Here is a 19324-nt window from a genome sequence, read left to right on the forward strand (position 1 = left end):
ATGAAGGGAGGATATAACACAAACCAATCAAATCAAACAAAAACAGGTTTCTGTGCAGGGAATGCATTTAAACTTTAACTCAGATTATCATTCCTCAAATCATACTTCTCTTTGCAAAACATTTAACATTTGACATTTTAGTCATTTAGCAGACGCTCTTATCCAGAGCGACTTACAGTAGGGAATGCATACATTTCATTTCATTTCATGCATTTTTTTGTACTGGCCCCCCGTGGGAATCGAATCCACAACCCTGGCGTTGCACACACCATGCTGGCGTTGCAAACACCATGCTCTACCAACTGAGCCACAGGGAAGGCTAAAACCAAGACTTCAAAGGCATTCTGCCACAACCGTCACTAACCGTCGCTTCCCCTAAGTAGCCACACCTCAAACAAACTGAACAGGCGTTATGAAGAGACAGGGAAAAACAGGCAATCACATTTCAACGAATCAGTTAACAAAGACTCAGTTAGGAGCACCTGGGCCAGTGCATGCACAGTAATAATAGGGCATTCGTCACACATGTGACCACTTTTCGTCATGTCAACAAACATGTACCAATCTGTTTCAATCATTCAGAAGGAGATACTGTCTATCTTCCACTTTCTCAGTTCCCCAATGTAGGTGTTTTCGTGACTTCTCTACCTAATATGGTCAAAGAGGGCCAGACAACGAGTGAGAAAGAGAGCAGTAGGGAGGTGTGGTTCATTGTGTTTGTTCTGTGGTGTCAAGTTACATTTACAACCCTGCTATTACCCCATCCCCCTCTCCTCTCCTCTCCTCCAATCAGCCTAGCATCAAAGATGAACAGATAGGCTACAGTGGGCAGGCGTGTTGCAACAGTTGACACTAAAGTGAAAGAGAGATGTTAGAGGGTAGTGTGTATGGCCCAGTACATCACCGGGGCCAAGCTTCCTGCCATCCAGGACCTCTATACCAGGCTGTGTCAGAGGAAGGCCCTAAAAATTGTCAAAGACTCCAGCCACCCTAGTCATCGACTGTTCTCTCTGCTACCGCACAGCAAGCGGTACCGGAGCACCAAGTCTAGGTCCAAGAGGCTTTGAAACAGCTTCTAACCCTAAGCCATAAGACTCCTGAACTTCTAGTCAAATGGCTACCCAGACTATTTGCAGTGCCCCCCTCTTTACACCACTGCTACTCTCTGTTGTCATCTATGCATAGTCACTTTAATAACTCTACCTACATGTACATACTACCTCAACTAACCGGTGTCCCCGCACATTGACTCTGTACCAGTACCCCATGTATATAGTCTCGCTATTGTTATGTTACTGCTGCTCTTTAATTACTTGTTACTTTTATCTCTTATTCTTATCCTTTTTTTTAAAAACTGCGTTGTTGGTTAGGGGCTCGTAAGTAAGCATTTCACTGTAAGGTCTACACCTGTTGTATTCGGTGCATGTGACTAATACAATTTGATTTGAAAGAGTCACCAGCCACCACTGACACGTGAACATATGGTATATACTTATTAATTACATATGGTATATACTTATTAATTACATATGGTATATACTTATTAATTACATATGGAATATACTTATTAATTACATATGGAATATACTTATTAATTACATATGGTATCTGTAGTCACAGGTAGAACCAATTTTGTTCAACTGCAGGGGAGAGCTACTTTGCAGTTAGATTACCTGAGATTAACACTAGCCATCTTGATAAAACCAACCTGATTTACAGGTTAAGTGTAAGGAGGAATTTGTCTGTCATACAGTAGTTCACTTCACAGTATTATTTGTGTGTGTGTGTCACTTCACTCTTAATATCCTGTTAGTCAATTTTGTACGATCACAGTGCATGGTTTGATGTAACACTACACAGGTTATGATGCAACATCCTGTCATCGGCTTCTGGACAACATAGGACAAAACAGGTTAGAAAGTGTCATGGGACTGTTCATGTTAGTGGCTTTAACATCCCATGTAGAGGTATTAGTGCAGTAGGACTACACATAACAATACAATGAAAGCCTCCAGAGAGAGAGAAGATCACGTTATATTACTTTGACAAGCATCCAAAGACTGTTAGAGGGAATGGTCATGTCCAGGCATGTAATGTGGATGAGTAATGTCACTGAGGGGGAACTGCAGACGCTACACCCAGGGATGTGGAGCTGAGGCTGGGGTGGAGCGAGAGGGTGCATGGATGATTTGGAAGCCGCTTCTGGACGTGTTTCTGCACATCCACCTCTGCTGTGTAGAGAAAGGGAGGCGTGGTGCTGGCAAACTATGATGATTCAGTAGAGTAGTGTTGGGGTTCTCATCACATTGAATGAACAGGCCTCCCTCCTGTGGACGACTTCAGAAACTACAGGTACAGTAAAAGTAAAGTTACAGGAGAAATCCTCTCTCTACCTGTTCTAAAATAAAAACAAAATGTTTGCATTATAATTTGGATTTATTATTCAGTATGCATTTTAACATTTCTTTAAATTGAAATGACATCCCATACCATCCTGTCTCCATAGGGCATCTTAAGGAAGATGCAAATAAAACAAATCTCCTTTCCAACCAAAGAATTATTCTTTATATTCATCAGTGCAAAATAGCGAAACCCAAGCTAATAAGTAACGGACAGTACAGTTCATTATTCATGTCTGTAATTAGAATTCTCCATTAGGATTTTTTCCCCTTTTTGTTCAGTGTAAAAAAAAAAAAAAAGCTATTTAAAACAAAAAAAACCCAGTGGTAAAACAAAAATAAATAAAACTAAATTGGCAAAAAAAACAACATTCAGTGCACATTTGAATGGATTTAGGAAGGACATCTCAGGCGTAAAGAGTCCAAGTTTGCAGCAGAAAAACATTGACATAGAAATGATTTATTATATACATATTTCTGAGTATTAACAGGTGTAAAGTATGTATCGTGTGTGTGTATATATATTACTAAGATTAGACTCAATTATTCTGTGACCATTTGAGGGCAGGGGTGTCAAACTCATTCCATGGAGGGCCTAGTGTCTGCAGGCTTTTGGTTTTTCCTTTCAATTAAGACCTAGACAACCAGGTGAAGGGAGTTCTTTACTAAATTAGTGACCTTAATTCATCAAGTAAAAGGAAGGAGCGAAAACCCACAGACACTTGGCCCTTCGTGGAATGAGTTTGACACTTGTTGGTTAGGGAGTACACAGGACCCCATGCAAGCATTAGGCAAGTAGGGAGAGGAGGGGGGTTTCTATACTAAAAGATCCATTGGCAAAATCTCCCCTCCATCGTTTTTAAATGGTTAAATTCTGGTTAAAAAGGCATTGTTATCCTCTGCTTGGAACAAGCAGAATAAAGTAGTAGCAAGCATGGTGGAAACCATTGACACACACCTCTCCTCTACACATTTTCATCTTCCTACTTCAACATCCAATAATGTACACTGAACAAAAATATAAAATGCAACATGTAAAGTGTTGGTCCCATGTTTCATGAGCTGAAATAAAATATCCCAGACATTCTTAATACGCACAAAAAGCTTCTCAATTTGTGCAAAAATTGGTTTAAAATCTCCTTTAGTGAGCATTTCTCCTTTGCCAAGATAATCCATCCACCTGATAGGTGTGGCATATCAAGAAGCTGATTAAAAAGCAGGATCACTACACAGGTGCACCTTGTGCTGGGGACAAAAAGAAAGGCCACTAAAATGTGCGGTTTTATTACAAAACACAATGCCACAGATGTCTCATGTTTTGAGGGAGTGTGCAATTGGCATGCTGACTGCAAGAATGTCCACCAGAGCTGTTGCCAGAGAATTTAAATGTTCATTTCTGTACCATAAGCCACCTCCAATGTTGTTTTTGAGAATTTGGCAGTACGTCCAACCGGCCTCACAACCGCAGACCACGCCAGTCAAGGACCTGAACATCCGGCTTCTTCACCTGCGGGACTGTCTGAGACCAGACACCCTGACAGCTGGTGAAACTGAGGAGTATTTCTGTTTGTATAAAGCCCTTGTGTGGGGAAGAACTTATTCTCATTGGCTGGTCCTGGACCCCCAGTGGGTGGACCTATGCCCTCCCAGGCCCACCCATGGCTGCTCCCCTGCCCAGTCATGTGAAATCCATAGATTAGGGCCTAATGAATTGACAGATTTCCATATGAACTAACTCCGTAACACTTTTGAAATTGTTGCATGTTGTGTTTATATTTTTGTTCAGTATACATCCGTCTTTCTACCGTTTGCGCGCAGCAGCGGTTTTGCACCTCTTTAAATTCTTTAGCAGTCTTTTACGTCTCCCTCTCTCCATTCAACATCAATACTACTACTAGCAAATAAATCGTAATGACACACACACACACCTCTCTCCAACTTCCATCCACGTAATACCCATCTGTGTCTTAACAGAGAACAGTATACCATCAATGATAATCTCTCCTGATTATGGACAGACAGGACATGCAGACAGACAGTCTGAATTGGGCCAAAGCATTGGAGCTGAAAGCTTAAAGAGACTAGGTGTTTAACTTCAACCAAGTACTAATGTGTTCCCTGTGGTATGAGGGACACCCTTTAGTCACCCCAATAAAAGTATTTCAGCTTTGGCAGGAGGGAAACAGAGTGATGGGGTCCCAGTTGAGTCCATCTTCAGATTGGAGAGGGCCCATTCATGGTCCAAGTCCCACTGGGCACCAGTGGTCCAAGTTACGGGTTAAGGGTCAGGGGTTAGAGCGGGGCTCTCCAACACTGTTCCTGGAGAGCTCTCCTGTAGGTTTTCAACCCTCAATGTAACTATCCTGATTTATTTGATAAACCAGCTAATTATTAGAATCAAGCATGGTAGATTAGGGTTGGGAAAAATAAGTATTTAAGCTACAGTAGCTGCAGAAATTGCCCGACATCCAACACTCATCTTCCACCTCCTCTTAGTTTTTGGACCCAGAGCCTGACTCTTCTCTCTCCTTTCCTCCCTTCCTCATAGTTCTTGGACCCAAAGTCTGTCTCTTTATCATTTTTCCCTCTCCTCCTGTCAGCAGTCGGAGAGCTCGGAGTAGCTGTTCGAGTCACCTTCTGTTTTCCTCCGCTGGCGGACTGACTTCTCCTCATCCTAGAGGAACAACACACAGACAGTCACTACTAACAGTAGGGTGTGAGTGTGTGAGTGAGAGTCTGTTATACGTACCGCCTGGAAGACTCCGTTCTGGCCCCACTCTCCGGGGGAGAGGTCATCGAGTTCCTGTTCCCCCTCTTCCTCCTCCTCCTCCTCTTCCTCCCCCTCCTCCTCCTCCTCTTCTCTCACCGTGTCCATCCCGTCCTCCTCATACTCCGTCAGGCAGTCTGACTCGTCCCCCGCTGTGGGGGACACAGACACAGTTATGCACTATGAAAGAGACCAGCCATACGGTAGCACAAGCAACAAGACTCAAGATTGCCATGTGATGCACTACATGACCAAAAGTATGTGGACACCTGCTCGTCAAACATCTCATTCAAAAATCATGGGCATTAATATGGAGTTGTGCCCCCTCCCCTCTTTGCTGCTACAACAGCCTCCACTCTTCTGTGTAGGCTTTCCACTAGATGTTGGAACACTGCTGTGGGGATTTGCTTCCATTCAGCCACAAGAACATTAGTGAGGTCGGGCAGTGATGTTGGGCGATTAGGCCTGGCTTGCAGTCGGCATTCCAATTCATCCCAAAGGTGTTCGATGGGGTTTTGAAGTCAGGGCTCTGTGCAGGCCAGTCAAGTTCTTCCACACCGATCTCGACAAATCATTTCTGTATAGACCTCACTTTGTGCACGGGGGCTTTGTCATGCAGAAACAGGAAAGGGTCTTCCCCAAACGGTTGCCCCAAAGATGGAAGCGCAGAATCGTCTAGAATGTCATTGTATGCTGTAGCGTTAAGATTTGCCTTCTCTGGAACTAAAGCAGGGGGCTAAAACAGCCCCAGACCATTATTCCTCCTCAACCTAACTTTACAGTTGACACTATGCATTGGGGCAGGTAGCGTTCTCCTGGCATCTGCCTAACCCAGATTCGTCCGTCAGACTGCCAGATGATGAAGAGTGATTCATCACTCCAGAGAACGCCTTTCCACTGCTTTACACCACTCCAGCCGACGTTTGGCATTGCGCATGGTGATCTTAGGCTTGTGTGCGGCTGCTCGGCCATGGAAACCCATTTCATGAAACTCCCGACGAACAATTCTTGTGCTGACGTTGCTTCCGGAGGCAGTTTGGAACTTGTCATGAGTGTTGCAACTGAGGACAGACGATTTTTACGCGCTTCAGCCTTTCGGCGGTACCATTCTGTGAGTTTGTGTGGCCTACCACCTCGCGGCTGAGCCGTTGTTGCGCTTAAATGTTTCCACTTCACAATAACAGCACTTCCAGTTGACCGGGGCAGCTCTAGCAGGGCAGACATTTGACGAACTGACTTGTTGGAAAGGTGGCATCCTATGACGGTGCCACGTTGAAAGTCACTGAGCTCTTTAGTAAGGACATTCTACTGCCAATGTTTGTCTGGAGATTTTATCCACCTGTCAGCAACGAGTCTGGGTGAAATAGCCAAATCCACTAATTTGACGAGGTGTCCACATACTTTTGTATATATAGTGTCTCTCTCCATGTATATTCTATCGTAAAGGAGCTACAATTTAAGTAAAGATACATTCAATATTTTTTAAAGGTGACCAGGGCCCGTATTCACAAATTGTCTCAGAGTAGGAGTGCTGATCTAGGATCTTTCCATATACATATTTTTCATTATGATCTGAAAGGCAAACCTGATTCTAGATGAGCAATCCTACTCTGACAGGCTTCATGGACACTGGCTCTGGAGCGCTGACTATTATTTTATTGCAGGACACTTGGAAGAGTCAGGACACGGTAAAGAGGGCAACGGAGAGGAAGGGGAAACGCTCAAACCCTTATCGACGTTGGCAGTAGGGTTACTGCTCGACCAGACTTCGGCACATTTTCCACTTTATAATAGCCTCTTACCCTCAGCAGCATCAGCGTCGGGATCGACGTAGGTCTGGACCGGCTCAATCCTGGACACTATCTCAGCCAGGTCAGTGAAGTCTGACCCTGGACACGTACAGGACTGGAATACAAACAAGATAATGTCATTATGTTAACGAGAATGTTAGAATTCGTGTGTAAAATGTAATAAACACAGCTTAAAACAAGAGAATGTCATGGGAATGTTATAATAACGTTAGGAGAATGTCATAATGTGAAGACGGTTATAATAACGTTATAGAAATGAAACTGTGTGTTAATGTAAAGTGGAGCAGCTGTGAGATGCTGAATGTAAGGTTTGTGACGTGTGTGTGTGTGAGTGACTCACGTCCGTCTTGGTCTTGCTGTCGTTGTAGTCTGCCGAGCGGTGGTCCTTGAGCATGTTGTCGATGATGTCACCACGGGCCCAGCCGGTGAAGAGCAGCTTGCCGTGCTGGTAGCCCACATCCTGACAGACAGAGAGGACAGGTTAGCCTGGGGTTACATACCATGTGGTACAGTAACGAGCTACCGTAGCAATAGAGTCTGGTGGAGACCAAGCTACGAAGATGGTCTTTTACCGTGCGATTTGTTAGCTATGAACAGGAGAACAGTATTTTACCAAACTTAATGTCAGCTGTTATCTAACATTTTATTTTCTCTAACAATTACATAACAAAAAAAAGTGATCATGAATGTAAATACACTTTGAACATATCCCAGAGCCTGCATAAGGAGACGAGACAGAGAGAGAGAGGAGTTGAGAAGGAATTGTGGAACTCACGTAGATCTCATCAAACTTGCCGAAGTCCATTGTCTTGAAGCGGTCGATGGGTGGTCTGATGTACTCACAGTAGGCACTCTTCTTAACCACTTCCAGCTGACGTACACACGACACATAAGCCAGCCTGGACTGGATCTCTGCCATGTCTGGAACCTGGGTGGGTATAGACGATAAGGTGTGAGAATGTGTGTGCGCGTGTCGGTGTGTGGGGTCATATGCGTTGATCATCATACCTTCACTTTCTCTGCCCAGGGGTTGATCCGTTTCCACAGCAACCACCAGCCCGACAGACTGTCGCCGTAGTTACAGAGGTCCGTCTCGTCCTGGCTACCTACGTCGATGGCGATGACAGTCTTGGCGCCCATGTTCCTCGCGATGTCCGCTGTGGGACGTCACGTTGTGACACACACACGTACACGAGCCGGCAGCAGGGACGATAAGGAAAACCCAGTCTGGGGTTATTGTGGTTATCTCCATAATAGGAACGTTGTCCTTCATATACTTTATTACCATATTCAAACTCACTCCACCAGAAACAGACATCCCAATTGGCTGGATTATCACCAACTAGATAATCACATCAAACTTCATTTAATTTCCAGTTTTATACAGTGCATCTACTCATATCGCCCTACTACACCTGAATTTTAGTTTTTATGGTCCCAATGTTTGGGTGAATTCTTATCTCCACCTTTTGTTCGCTCCTGCATGGTTGATAATGCAGCCTTGGTGTGTGTGTTTATGGTGCGAGTCCCAGAGAGGGTTTGAGACCAAGTACCCTGTGAAGGGTGCAGGTCTCACCAGTCCACTCCACAGTGTTGACCCAATGTGTTCAAGGAACTGGCAGGCAGCCTAGCGGTTTAGAGTGTTGGTCTAGTAACCCAAAGGTCGCCGGTTCGAATCCCCGAGCCAGAGAAAAATCTGTCAATGTGTCCTTGAGCAAGGCACTTAACCCTAATTTCTACTCTAAGTTGCTCTGGAAAACAGCATCTGCTAAATGACAAAAATGTTTAAAAAATGAACCAAGCCTAAATTTAGAAAAGTTTAAACTTATATCATTAGCGTTAATTCTATGGGTACTAGCTATCTAAATCCATTATAAACACTAGATGGTTACTATGGCATTGCGCCTCTTCTGCCTATTAGAGTGAGAGACTAGTCATTGCTTTAGCCTGATAGACACTGGGTCCAACTCTGTGAATGTGTCCACCCAAATCATCAAATAATCACACGTATCGTAGACTTCTAAGCCACCCAACCATGTGGCACAAACCACAAGGAGATGCCACATCTAAATGAACCTAAATAGAGAAGGATGATGTTCAACTTCATCAGGTTTGTGAAACATGGTTTTGTGTTTTATTATTTTTCTTCTGCTCGCTGCAATGCCGACTTCCAAGAGGAGATAACAGTAGCATAGTAGAAGAGAGACATTTTGAGTAGCATGCAGAATTTAAAAAAAAAGTCTTTTTTTCCAGTTGGAATGCAACAGGCAATCAATACCTCCATTTGGTAGAACATCCTATTGAATACCAGTTTGTTGAGGGGCATGATACTGCGTTTCGTCTTCAAACTGGAAGGGAATGTACTGTCAGAGCCGACTGGTGTCTATAAGTCACTGATTTAGAAGCATGGGCTATTGTTTTGTTTTATGGAATTGAGAAAGCTAACTATATATTGTTTTTATGTTTCCTAAATCACAACTCTATCAACACCCCAATAATTTGAGGAATACGGTATGCCCCGCCCCTTTAGATGTTCTCAGCCAGTAAGACACCAGGAAGCCTGACTGACAGACACATAGAATTCTGAAACTCTGTTGATTTAGTGCTGATTTAAAAAGCTTGTGGATACTGGACAATGGGATACTTTGTACCGCCAGTGTCCACCATCACTAACACACTGGACGCTCTGTGTTGTATTTTCTCCCATCTGATCGGAAAGATTGATCCCGAGCTGAAAGCATGTTACAGACCAATTTCAAATACACTACGGGGTTCATTTACATATTTGTTTTCCCTCTCAGTCAATTGCCTCTATGGCTATATTTTGAAAAGATTGTTGGCAAATTAAATTTGAACATTTTGACAATGGAAATGATTTGAACGCTCATTCCCACTGCTCAGATGGTAGAAAAAGCAACTGAATTCTGTCAAACTGTCATCTCCACTATCGTCAATGACAGCCCCTACCCATGGATGATCTCTCAACACCCCCCCCCCAACTAAAATAACTCTGAAAATGTCCTACTACCCCTTCCCTCCGCCCTCTTTCCTGTTCTCCTCCTCATCTACTTGCCTGGCAGGTTGTTGATGTAGCCCCCGTCCATAAGCAAGTTGCCATCTTTGGGGTCGCAGAGGGGCGGCAGGTACCCTGAGAGGGTCATGCTCGCCCTCACATAGCGCCACAGTGACCCTGTGAGCCACACCCAGGGGGAGGGAGGGAGGGGATAACATCTCAGTAATGTTGGCGTAACTTCTCAGGTTAGTCATGTGTTTTGGCAGCAGAATACGGCCCCAAACCAAAGGGATGCAATCCCAATTAACCGCCAAAGGGTTAGCCACGGGATGTGAATGTGGTGCTGCCCAACCTCTTAAATTGCTTCTGCATCCCCTGAAACACCTTACCATGCACAGAGACCTGTGTGTGTGTCAGGTCTAGGCACAGGGTACAGGGGTAAGGGTACAGCCACAGAGTATCAAGGGTTGGTTCGATCTCCAGACTCTGTCCCCAACCACAACCTTATGCTCCTTGTGAGTTAACCCTTGTGAAAGGTTATTGAGCCAAAGTGAAGCTTTTGCTTTTTGAACCATTTATAAAAAGTAGTGTGTTTTACAGCAGTTGGTGAAAACGTACAAAAAGGGGAAAAAAAAAAAAAAAAAAAAAAATCACCAAAAATATAGGTATGAGGAACCTTTTTAAAACCTAGCCTTCAGTTCCCTGACTCTCCAACTAGACAAGAAGCACTGGAGGTTGGTAGTCTGGTCACAGCAGTTGGAGATCTCTCAGACACTAGTGAACATGTTAGGGGCAACCAGCCATCCCTGCCCAGAGCTGTAGTCCTGTAATACCACTCCGGACCACCAGAGGGCAGGGGGAGGCTGGGCACTGCATGGATTGGAAGGAGAAGGAGCACCAGAAGGATGCCGCTGTGTGTGGAGTTTGAAGGTGACATACGAGACTGAAGAATTTCAGTGTGGAATCATTGAACTGAACTAGTTCTGGACTTAGAAGTACTATCAAAACGCATAGTCACCATTTTCAGCCCACATTTAATTTGAGGCTTCAATCAATCCTTCCACTGACAAGAGTGATGGAACTGTATGTTCGTCTATGGGCATTGGTAGGATCCAGAACACTTTTGGCATCTCGCTAGAAAAAGCTAAAGGGAAACGGGTAGCATCAGCAACACAGTCATCAATATATATGTAAGAGTAAATATATAGATGTGTACAGTACACAGACACATGCACATACATGGGCAGGGGGAGGTGTAGCTGCTGGGGGGGGTGCAAATGGTTGACAGAAGCCATTCATAAGCACTGCTTGGTATGACAACATGGGATCAAGCGATGGACGAACGGACAGACAAATGGACACAGAAAAAACAACTACAGACCACAATTAAAAAAACAAACATGAAATAGCCTATATGGTGATCTTCTCTGACCTCAACACAAAAGCTTTATTTCCCGACACCATAGGATCAGCTTCAAACCCTGAAGAGAACGCTACATGTTGTGTTCCTATAGCTAGGTCGATACGCAAAAACCTATGGACCTACACTGACAAACGAGTGACTGAGAACCAAGCTTTAGGAAGTGGGAAACGACAAGCAGCAAGCTGCATGGAAAGGCCTTAGTGAAAAGCCTGTGTGCCATGCTCAGGAAAAAGCAGGCGAGTGAGTGTACACTTGGTGTGTAGTATACCAGCCAAGTGCAGGAGAACTTGGGAGATGAAGTGGAGCAGCATGGAGAACCAAAAACAGGGAGGGGGCGGGGCACCAAAAGCAGGACCATCATGCACCTCTCTGTCTGACCCATGGATATGTACCTGCATGAGCAAAGCCTCACTGCCAATCCGGAGGAACGGGGAGGGGCTTACTGACACTGGGGGGGCGGGACAAAGCCAATTCGTAACTGACGTGTGTATGAGTGTGAACTATTGAAGCCAAATTGAATAGAGAAGTATTGGTGTTAAGAATGGGTGGTTCTGGGTGTAGGGGAGCGAAACATTGCATCCCCTCCACTCACATACCGAAATATACACTGTATTATTAGCCTAACTTTCCTTCCAAACCATGGGTTCCCAATGTCCGACTGGTCAGGTGGGGTTAAGGTGAGACGGAACGTGAGGGGGAGGGAGTGGTTGATTGTCGGTTGTTTCAAGGAGCTTAAGGTAGAAGTTGCCCCTAACCCCAGATCTGGGATCAGATGACATAACCCCAATCCTAACATTAACCATCAGGTGGGTGAAAATAATATGACCCTGTATCAGTGGCCAGGAGCAACTTCTACAACTCCTTTTGGGGTTGAGACGGGTCGGGGTTTGAACTCTGACCTGGGACATTGTTAACATAGCAACCATCCACAAGCAGGTGGCCATCCTTGGGGTCGCAGAGCGGAGGTAAATAGGGGGTGTAGGAGGCACTCGCTCTAACATAGCGCCACAGCGAGCCTGTCAGAATGGAAGATGGAGAAGGGACATCAAACATGGACAGATAGCCCCACGTCACACACAGACAGAGAGAGAGAGAGACAGAGACAGAGAAAGAGAGATAAGGAGTGAGACAAAGGAGAGAGGAGAGAGTAGAGTTCCAAATTGTCAGAAACGTTCCCAAAGTTCCCGTATTTGTTGGGGAAATTCCAGTTGATTCTGGGAATCCTCCAACCGGGATTTCAAAAAACTTGAGAACTTTGGAAAGTGTCCGTAATTTTGTAAAACCTAGGAGCAAGACAGAGCTAGAGATGGCCAGATATTAATAGAGAGTGAGGGACAGAAAAGAGCAGGAGACAAAGGGGCAAAACATGTCCAGAGCTCTAGACGTATTCAATCTAAAAACGTAAAACAACCTGATATTGTATCTGACGTATACAATATAAAACCCTCAGTGAACATGGTCAGGTAACATAACGCATTGTTTCTAGAAGTAAATAACCAGAGAGGCCAGTTCTAGAAGTAAATAACCAAAAAGAGGCCAGTTCTAGAAGTAAATAACCAAAAAGAGGCCAGTTCTAGAAGTAAATAACCAAAAAGAGGCCAGTTCTAGAAGTAAATAACCAGAGAGGCCAGTTCTAGAAGTAAATAACCAGAGAGGCCAGTTCTAGAAGTAAATAACCAGAGAGGCCAGTTCTAGAAGTAAATAACCAAAAAGAGGCCAGTTCTATAAGTAAATAACCAGAGAGGCCAGTTCTAGAAGTAAATAACCAAAAAGAGGCCAGTTCTAGAAGTAAATAACCAAAAAGAGGCCAGTTCTAGAAGTAAATAACCAGAGAGGCCAGTTCTAGAAGTAAATAACCAGAGAGGCCAGTTCTAGAAGTAAATAACCAGAGAGGCCAGTTCTAGAAGTAAATAACCAAAAAGAGGCCAGTTCTAGAAGTAAAACAGATAGCACAGACAGGACTGTAGATGACAATTACATTTTTTTAAATACAGAAAGAAAATAACTAAATATTGTCACAGCATTAATATTACACTGAATTTCAAACTAATAGTTAAAATGGTGTCAGCCATTTACTCTCCTAAACCACTCAAAAGTAACCATGAACACCGGTACCATGTATTAGTTCAGAAACCTCATTGGAAAATGGAGACCTACATACACTGAGTGTACAAGACATTAAGAACACCTGCTCTTTCTATGACATAGACTGACCAGGTGAATCCAGGTGAAAGCTATGATCCCTTATTGATGTCACTTGTTAAATCCACTTCAAAATCAGTGAAGATGAAGGGGACGAGACAAGTTAGAGAAGGATTTTTAAGCCTTGAGATAGTTGAGACATGGATTGTGTATGTAAGTGCCTTTGAACGGGGTATGGTAGTAGGTGCCAGGCGCACCGGTTTGTGTCAAGAACTGCAACGGTGCTGGGTTTCATGCGCAACAGTTTCCCGTGTGTATCAAGAATTGTCCACCACTCAAAGGACATTCAGCCAACTTGACACAACTAAGGGAAGCAATGGAGTCAACATGGGCCAACGTCCCTGCGGAACGCTTTCAACACCCTGTAGAGTCCATGACTCGACAAATTGAGGCTGTTCTAAAGACAAAAGGTGTTCCTAATGTTTTGTACACTCAGTGTCTTTCTACTCTTTCCCAGGCTATCAACAGGCACTTATCAACAGCCACAGTCATCCTGTTTGGTGTTTTGTTTAGAGCGTAAGAGCTATTATTAGCTTGGTTAGATAGAGAGCAGCCGACAACAAACAAGAAAATTACTACGGAGAAAGGGACCAAGAGAGAGAGAGAGAGAGAGAGAGAGAGAGAAGTAAGAGTTAGAAAAAGAACAAAAGGAAGATCCATCTACAAGCCAGGGAGCGTTAGCTAGCACACACACACACACAACGCAGGATCTATAAACTTGATGGCTATGACCATACTCTAAAAGCCGCCATCTTGAAATGAAGCTACAGGTCTTGCAATTAGCGTAACATAAAAAAATAAGACAGACTAAATGATGCTACATTTACACAACGTCAAAGAGACTAACATTCATTGGTTGGCTTATGGAAACATGGGGTGTTGCATAAACCAAATAGTGCCACCACGAACACATAAAGTCCTTGCGTTACGAATGCGCCAACGGTGTAACTTCCTATGTTGGAAAACCTGAGGTTGGTGTTAAAAAATCTGCCCACTTACTCTGAGCTTCAGACATTGCGCTCTGGCCATGTGTGGTGTAGGCTACGGGTGAAGTTCTCTAGGTACAGATCTAGGATCAGCTTCCCCTCCCCCAATACTAAACTTAACCATTATTGGGGGAAATACATAACTGACCCAAGATCAGCGTCTAGGGGCAACTTCACTCTATTTCTGTGTGTAAGCCTCCAGTAATGGAAATTTAGAGCTGTATGAAAGAAAAGCACATTGGGAGAAACTACGGGAAGCGAGGGAGGGATGGAGGGAGAGGCGTTAGGGTGCGGAGGGGTAAAGCAAATGAAGAGTGTTCTGGATCCTACTTGTTGACGCGGACAGGGGTGGAAGGATCAGCGACTAGCACACTACGTCTATAGTACACTAGCCTGGCCCCAGATCTGTTTGTGCCATCTACCCAACAATGACCATAGGAGATGGCAAAACAGATCTGGGACCAGGCTAATAGTAAGCCTATACAGTAGATGGTGAAAGTGTCCCCATATAAGAAAATGAACATTAGGGAAGTCACTGTGGCATGGTTTGTTGTTGTTTTAAAGACACGTTTTAAACATAAAACAGATGTGAGAAAGGTAGGAGGAATAACCTGAGAAAGAGAGCAATAGAGATGAGTAGGGTGAGTGTACTAGGCTGCGTCAACAGGAAGTGACATCACACTAGGAAGGTGGTCGCTAAAGAGAGAGAGTGTCGTAAAGCTTTGCTCTCGCCGTTAGTAAACATGCCAAGTGCAGACAGGCATTGAAGATATAACTGAAGGACCCCACAACCTTATGACACCCCAAATCCAGGATCAAGGAGGACTCATTTGCCTATGTGGCCTAAAATCAGTACATACATAACATGAAATAATATAGATTACCTTCTTTAAATGCCTTTGCTCTTACAAACTAGTGGACATTACCGGTGATAACGAATGCATGCAACATGTACTAAGACTGGATTTGGGGGGGGGTAGGTTTCCTTCCACAAGCCAAAAGGTGTGGCCTTTGACCCCAAGAGGTCAGCAGGGGTCGTACCCCCAGCCTCTAGGACTATTCTAGCTACAGTTAGAGGTTGTGCATTTCTCAATCAGTCATCACATACATAAACAATCCATATATTAAGTGTCAGTCAGTCAACCGAGGAACATATTAAACAAGCAGGGAAAAGAGGATTTTGCTCTAGCATACCAGCTGTATGACCTCCCTATTAGTATTATACAGCTGAACCACATGCAGAATCTAACCAATTTATCTAAAACGGCAAATTATAACAACACCTAGGTATCTTAAGATGAATGCACTAACTGTAAGTCGCTCTGGATAAGAGTCTGCTAAATGACAACAACAAAAAATAATGTAAATGTACAATTAAGGGCTGGGATTTTAGTCCCATAACCTTTACTCTGATTCAGTTAAACCAGGGTGTTCTAATCTAAATGATCTAGCTGTTATCATCAAACACCGAATGACATTAGGAATGCATGATCATGTCAATCCCACGTTAGTTCTCGGTCATATTGGACCGTACCAGCGTGAGTGGATTGAGTTAAATAGTGTTACATATGGAGTATATATCTAAATAAAATACAAATCTAACGTGCGTTTGTCTGACTGCTTGAGAGTTATCCTAACAGCTATCCAATTTCTACTCAAAATCCCGCAGAACTAGGACAATTACTTCTGTAGTGCGGTCAACACAACTTCGAAATCTAGTCGTCCATTTCTAAACGGCGATAGAGCAGAGATAGGGAGGGGCCAGCGGTTAGCTGCCTGTCACTCACCGTCTTGGTGCACCCGCATGGCCGACGCCGTGATGTCAGTAGTCACGTTGAAGTAGGGCAACCACAGGTCCTGATGGTTACATAGACCACACATTCCATGTGAATTGGAATAAGGAACGTTCAGAAGGATATATATCATGTAGAACAAATATGCCTCTTCAAAATGTGGAGTAGGTATCAACGTCAGCTCTATTCAAGACATTTCTATCTTCAACTGTTCACAAGGTTTGCCTACTGAACGTGGCCCAGTTTCCTTCACAGACAGACATCTCTAGTAGCACTGACAGACAGTGTGACCTCTCACCTCAGCCTGCTTGTCCTGGAACACTTTGGAGATGCTGGTGTTGAAGGCGGCGCCGGTGAACATTGAGGTGATGGGATAGGTCAGGTCAAGGATGGTCTTGAACACGGAGTTCATCGCCTGTAGGGAGGGAGGGAAGGAGGTTAATAATGAGCGTGTCTGAGAACGACATTTCAGTCGGAACCGCACAGAATCCCTGATCCACAAATCACCTTGCGTCCCACATGACCACTCATTATGTGATCAACACGAGTGATTCTGTGTCTCGCCATGCTCAAACTGATCCCCTCTAATACACTACATGTCACCTGACAAAGGAATGTGCCAAATGGTCAGATAAAGGAACAAGAGAAGTGCATGATGGTATAGCGGAGGGAGGATCAGACCTTGGACCACTCGCGGGCTCTCTGCTTGGTGCGCACCGCACTCCTCTCCTCGGCGTACAGCGCCCCGATGAACGACCCGATGGACGTCCCGCCCACGATATCGATGGGGATCCCTGCCTCCTCCATGGCCTTGATCACTCCCACGTGGGAGCAGCCTCTGCAAGAGTGACAGAGACAACAACCAATCAGAGAGGAGGAAATTCACTGTCTGTTTGAGGACTCCATTTCTTCCACTTCTTTCATTAATTTGAAAAGATCTGAAAGAACTTGACTTATTCGAGACTACAGATACACTGAAGGACATTAATGTTACAAGAAATCTTGATAATAATCAACAGAAGACAGGACTTCTCATGCAAAGAGCTGTGGTCCCATGACTGTCATGGAAAACATGCCTTTGATGATGTCGATAGTGTGGAGTAAAGCATGTACTACTTGATCATCTACAAACGAGAGTCTAGCACAAAAGAGAGGTGTTCCTATAAAAACTAAGTCCACTGACCTGGCTCCTCCTCCTCCCAGTACCAGAGCGATGCTGTTCCCAGTCAGTACCCGGGCCAGCCGAGAGAAATCACTGTGTCTGTCCGCTGTCTTCTCAAACACCTTCTCATACACCTCCCTCTGCCCCCCCACCACACACACACACACACACACACACACACACACACGTCGATTTCAGATGATAATCTGAGCAATTTGTAGGCTTCCACGCACTTGAAACTAGAGCTTGTCCAACAATTCAGACTTGGGCCTGGTTAGCGACAGTTGCTATCCACCAAAGCGCTGTAAGTGGTTGGTAAGCTTGTCAATGGATCATTTCCCTAAAACGACCCGGGCTGGGTTTCCCAAAGCCTTTGTAGCTAAAGCACTATGTTATTCCTCTTGAAAACCAAAACTCATGTTACTCGTAGAACAGCAAAGTGCTTCAATTTGAGCTGTCACTCCGTGCAAGATAGAACTAAAAAAGATATAGATTGGATTAAGAGGACATGCTCAACAGGCTATTAAAGTATCCATAAAACCTTTTCTTGCAAACAGACTAGCCTCCTATCTTACCACATCGTCAGAGCTCTCTTTACAACTGTCCTCATCCTCAATCTAATGGAGGAACAATCAGATGTGAGCAAAGGTCGGTGTGTAACGAATGAATAAACGAATGAAAGAAAAACAACAAACCAAAGTTAGAAAGAGAGAAAGTAAAAAACAGAAGTCACGGCATCTCCCCAGGGAGTCGCACCAGTTTTGAGGGGCTGCGTCGTGAGAAGACCCGGCGGGGGCAGCGGAGGTGGAGGTGTCCAGAGCACCAGCTCCTCATGTTGAGCCACTCTACGGTCCTGGAGGGCCCCGAGCCGTCCTCTTTATGGAGCAGCACCAGCTGTTTCAGAGCCCTCACCGCGGTGTTCTCCAACATCTGCTCTAACTAGAGGAGAGAGAGAGAGAGAGAGAGAGAGAGAGAGAGGCATGGTTAGATACAGTACTGAAGATAAGATGCAGTCATAACTAGACTGCTTTAAAAAAAAAAAAAAATCTCCACAAATAAGCTTAAAATATGAGGTTAATGTATAATTTCACAATGAAAGTTTTAAATTGAACAAATAAATGTAACTAGGCAGCTTGTAAGTAGAGTAGCTTCATAGGTCAACCAATCCTCCAAACACTAGCAACCCATCCTCCAATTGAGCCCCACCCAAATCAACCTCCAGCTCTTCACCCCCGTCCCTCCTACCTGTCCCAGTGCCGGTTCCTGTTCACCCAGACCCACGATGAGGATGCAGTCAGCCTGTCTGATGCAGCGCTGGGTCCAGGGGGTCATACTGCTGTCTGTCTGGTACAGGACTATCCTGTTGATGTCCTCCTGCTGGGCCAGCCAGCCAGACAGACGGTACTCATGGATACTGTTACGAGGGGAGAACGAGAGTTAAGAACAACCAACTGATATGGATACCGCAGAGGAAGAGGGGAAGAAGAGAGGATAAAAACGGACTTATCCAGAGCGGAGGCCCCCAGTCGCTCTCTGATGATGTCACTGGTCAGCAGCAGGGTAGGTCCTACACATCAAGGACAAATAGAAATATGTTTTATTTTTCCGAGAGAACAATTTATGTATATAAAACAGAATAGCACAGTCGCTCAATGTAACAATTTAGTTAAGGAACAGTATAGAACAACTTTATTGTCCACAGAATCTACTCACGTTAGGCAGATGTTTCATATTAGTCAATAGCGATTACAAGACCTTCAAGTCATAG

General features: G+C 44.4%; 1 protein-coding gene across 7 annotated transcripts in view; it reads right to left on the reverse strand.

The window, feature by feature from the left end:
• Positions 1-2417: 2417 nt before the first annotated feature.
• Positions 2418-19324, reverse strand: part of LOC106586907 (patatin-like phospholipase domain-containing protein 6) — a 44340-nt gene continuing 27433 nt past the window's right edge. For 5 of the 7 annotated variants that reach the window (XM_014174684.2, XM_045706971.1, XM_045706974.1 and 2 more), the window contains 15 exons: positions 19060-19123; positions 18802-18970; positions 18313-18495; positions 17578-17696; positions 17076-17232; positions 16693-16809; positions 16389-16458; positions 12313-12429; positions 10051-10167; positions 7986-8134; positions 7753-7905; positions 7318-7437; positions 6969-7071; positions 5149-5318; positions 2418-5073 (listed from right to left, as the gene is read on the reverse strand). In XM_014174684.2, coding sequence (XP_014030159.2) covers positions 4996-5073; positions 5149-5318; positions 6969-7071; positions 7318-7437; positions 7753-7905; positions 7986-8134; positions 10051-10167; positions 12313-12429; positions 16389-16458; positions 16693-16809; positions 17076-17232; positions 17578-17696; positions 18313-18495; positions 18802-18970; positions 19060-19123 — 1886 coding nt within the window. In that variant the 3' untranslated portion in view covers positions 2418-4995. The remainder of the gene's footprint in view (positions 5074-5148; positions 5319-6968; positions 7072-7317; positions 7438-7752; positions 7906-7985; positions 8135-10050; positions 10168-12312; positions 12430-16388; positions 16459-16692; positions 16810-17075; positions 17233-17577; positions 17697-18312; positions 18496-18801; positions 18971-19059; positions 19124-19324) is intronic. The other 2 variants (XM_045706979.1, XM_045706980.1) reach the window with 2 other exon arrangements.

The sequence above is a fragment of the Salmo salar genome, chromosome ssa02 (genome assembly GCF_905237065.1).
Source record: "Salmo salar chromosome ssa02, Ssal_v3.1, whole genome shotgun sequence".
Taxonomy (NCBI): domain Eukaryota; kingdom Metazoa; phylum Chordata; class Actinopteri; order Salmoniformes; family Salmonidae; genus Salmo; species Salmo salar.